At 38.6% G+C, this 2009-nt stretch overlaps 1 protein-coding gene across 1 annotated transcript in view; it reads right to left on the reverse strand.

The window, feature by feature from the left end:
- Nucleotides 1–206: 206 nt before the first annotated feature.
- The window catches only part of LOC101846633, a 16364-nt gene continuing 14561 nt past the window's right edge, over nucleotides 207–2009 (reverse strand). Inside the window, exon 5 of the mRNA XM_013079915.2 lies at nucleotides 207–1405. Within this exon, the coding sequence (XP_012935369.1) occupies nucleotides 1151–1405 (255 nt within the window). The 3' untranslated portion in view covers nucleotides 207–1150. The remainder of the gene's footprint in view (nucleotides 1406–2009) is intronic.

The raw sequence follows: 2009 nt of genomic DNA on the forward strand, positions 1-2009 counted from the left end.
TCAGAAGAAAATCTTTCAACATATTTATCGTATTAATTTAAAAACAGAAATGACTTCAGCTGACATTTACATGAATCAACGGATTTGATCTCTCTTAAAGTACTTGGCAAAGCATTCCAGATCTTGAGGCCCTCATATTCAAATGCCCTTTCACCCATTGTTTTAAGATTCATAGATGTTAAAAGAAATATTTTTTGTCAGCTGATTACCTTAAACTGCGAGTTGAAATGTACAGTCTCAACAGATTTGATAAATTATATGATGGCACATTATCATTCAAGAATTTGTGACATAGGATGGCCAACTTGTACACAATTCTTTTCTTAACAGGAAGCCAAAACAATCTCCATTAAAAAAAGGTGTAGCAGAATCGCACTATGTAAGTTGGGCTGCTTGCTACCGCTCAACGAATATACTCCACGGGACGACGTATTCGGATAATTCAAAGAAAATTCACACTTGCAGGCGGTAAGGTTACCCGGTGTTCAGATCTCCTACTAAATAAACTGAAAGACTGGACAGTCACCTTCAGCTATGAGATTTTTCGTGGCTTACCTTTACTTTTAATGAATAAACAGCGACGGCATTTGCGTGAATAGATTCATAATGAGAAATCGAAAAGCTGAACCACTGAAAAAGCTCTTTGTGTTATATTTATAAGACATTGTATGTACATTTAGATCAAGTTCATCAGAAAAAGGTATTGAAACGTCATTTAAAGGTATTGAAATCATTTGTAGGTATTGAAATTGCCTTCCCAGAAATTGCTCTCCCTCTCAAAATAGTCAGTTCAAATGAATTGAAGGAAAGATGCTGGAACTCAAACATCGAGCAAAAGGATACACGTGATATCGCACAATTGTGGTGCGGTTTGGTATTTTTGATAGGGGGTGGGGATCACCCGGGTAGTGACAGGTATATGTACATTTAACGCCCTGCTTGGAAATACGTTTGTACATGTAGGTGAGCGGTACGACAATTTTAGCCTCTCAAAGATAACGGAAGTGGATGCCGGCTTTAAAAAGGTTGATAAGCACAGATGATGTCCAACAAAATAAATAATGTACAAAGTTTGGCTGACTGCGCAGCAGGTCCCCCGATGTCTGACGTGTAACAATCCTCCATAAAACATCGTTTGTTTTCACGACTCTCACCTCCATCCACCCTCCCTAGTTCTGCCCCATCGTAGAGAGTACAAGTTCACAAAATAAGCCACAACTGACATGCAGTCCGCCAAGACGATGAGAGAGAACACGAGGAAAACGATAGCAATTCCGATGGACATGCCGGTGATCTGAGCCGAGGCGCGTGTGTCACTGGCACTCGTCTTCTTCCTCACATTAGCAGACAGCTGGCTCACATTGACGCTCAGACGTTTCTGTGTGTCCTTTATGTTCTTCTGAACCTGTGGAGGAGGAGAGGGGAGAGCAGATTTAGCGCTTTATTTATTGGCAGGGGTTAAATGAAAAAAAGAGGTAAGTCATAGGAATCCTATCATGACTTACCGTGTATTTCACTTTCTTAATGATGACTTGGCTTGTTCTTAATTTGATTTCCTTTTATAAAAACAGTTTGTGAATGATTAAGTTGATTTTTCGCTTGATATATTTCAAGGGGGATATTCTACAGGTATTGTTGTAAGTTTAGAGTTAAAACCCTGATTTATTTACAACATATATCTATCTTGTTATTTACTTGCCACTTTCATTTGTTTATTCATTTGTGTAAAAAGAAGCGAATCGACAAATAACGGTCATTGAAATTTAATGTAGGGTAAAAGTAAGTCGGACAGAGTAAGTCGAAACAGAAAACAGAGGGAGAGAAAAGAGGTAGTATCAGTGGCACACTCCAACTCCGAGCAGTAAACCAAATAAAACAAGTGTATTTGCAGGAAATATGATAGTCCTTCACTCTGAACTATCGGAGGTTCGTTTACAAAGTAACCTTCGTCCTCTTAAGAAGAAGAAGAAGAAGAAGAAGAAGAAGAAGAAGAAGAAGAAGAAGAAGAA

This window comes from Aplysia californica, unplaced genomic scaffold (genome assembly GCF_000002075.1).
Source record: "Aplysia californica isolate F4 #8 unplaced genomic scaffold, AplCal3.0 scaffold00068, whole genome shotgun sequence".
NCBI classification, from domain to species: domain Eukaryota; kingdom Metazoa; phylum Mollusca; class Gastropoda; order Aplysiida; family Aplysiidae; genus Aplysia; species Aplysia californica.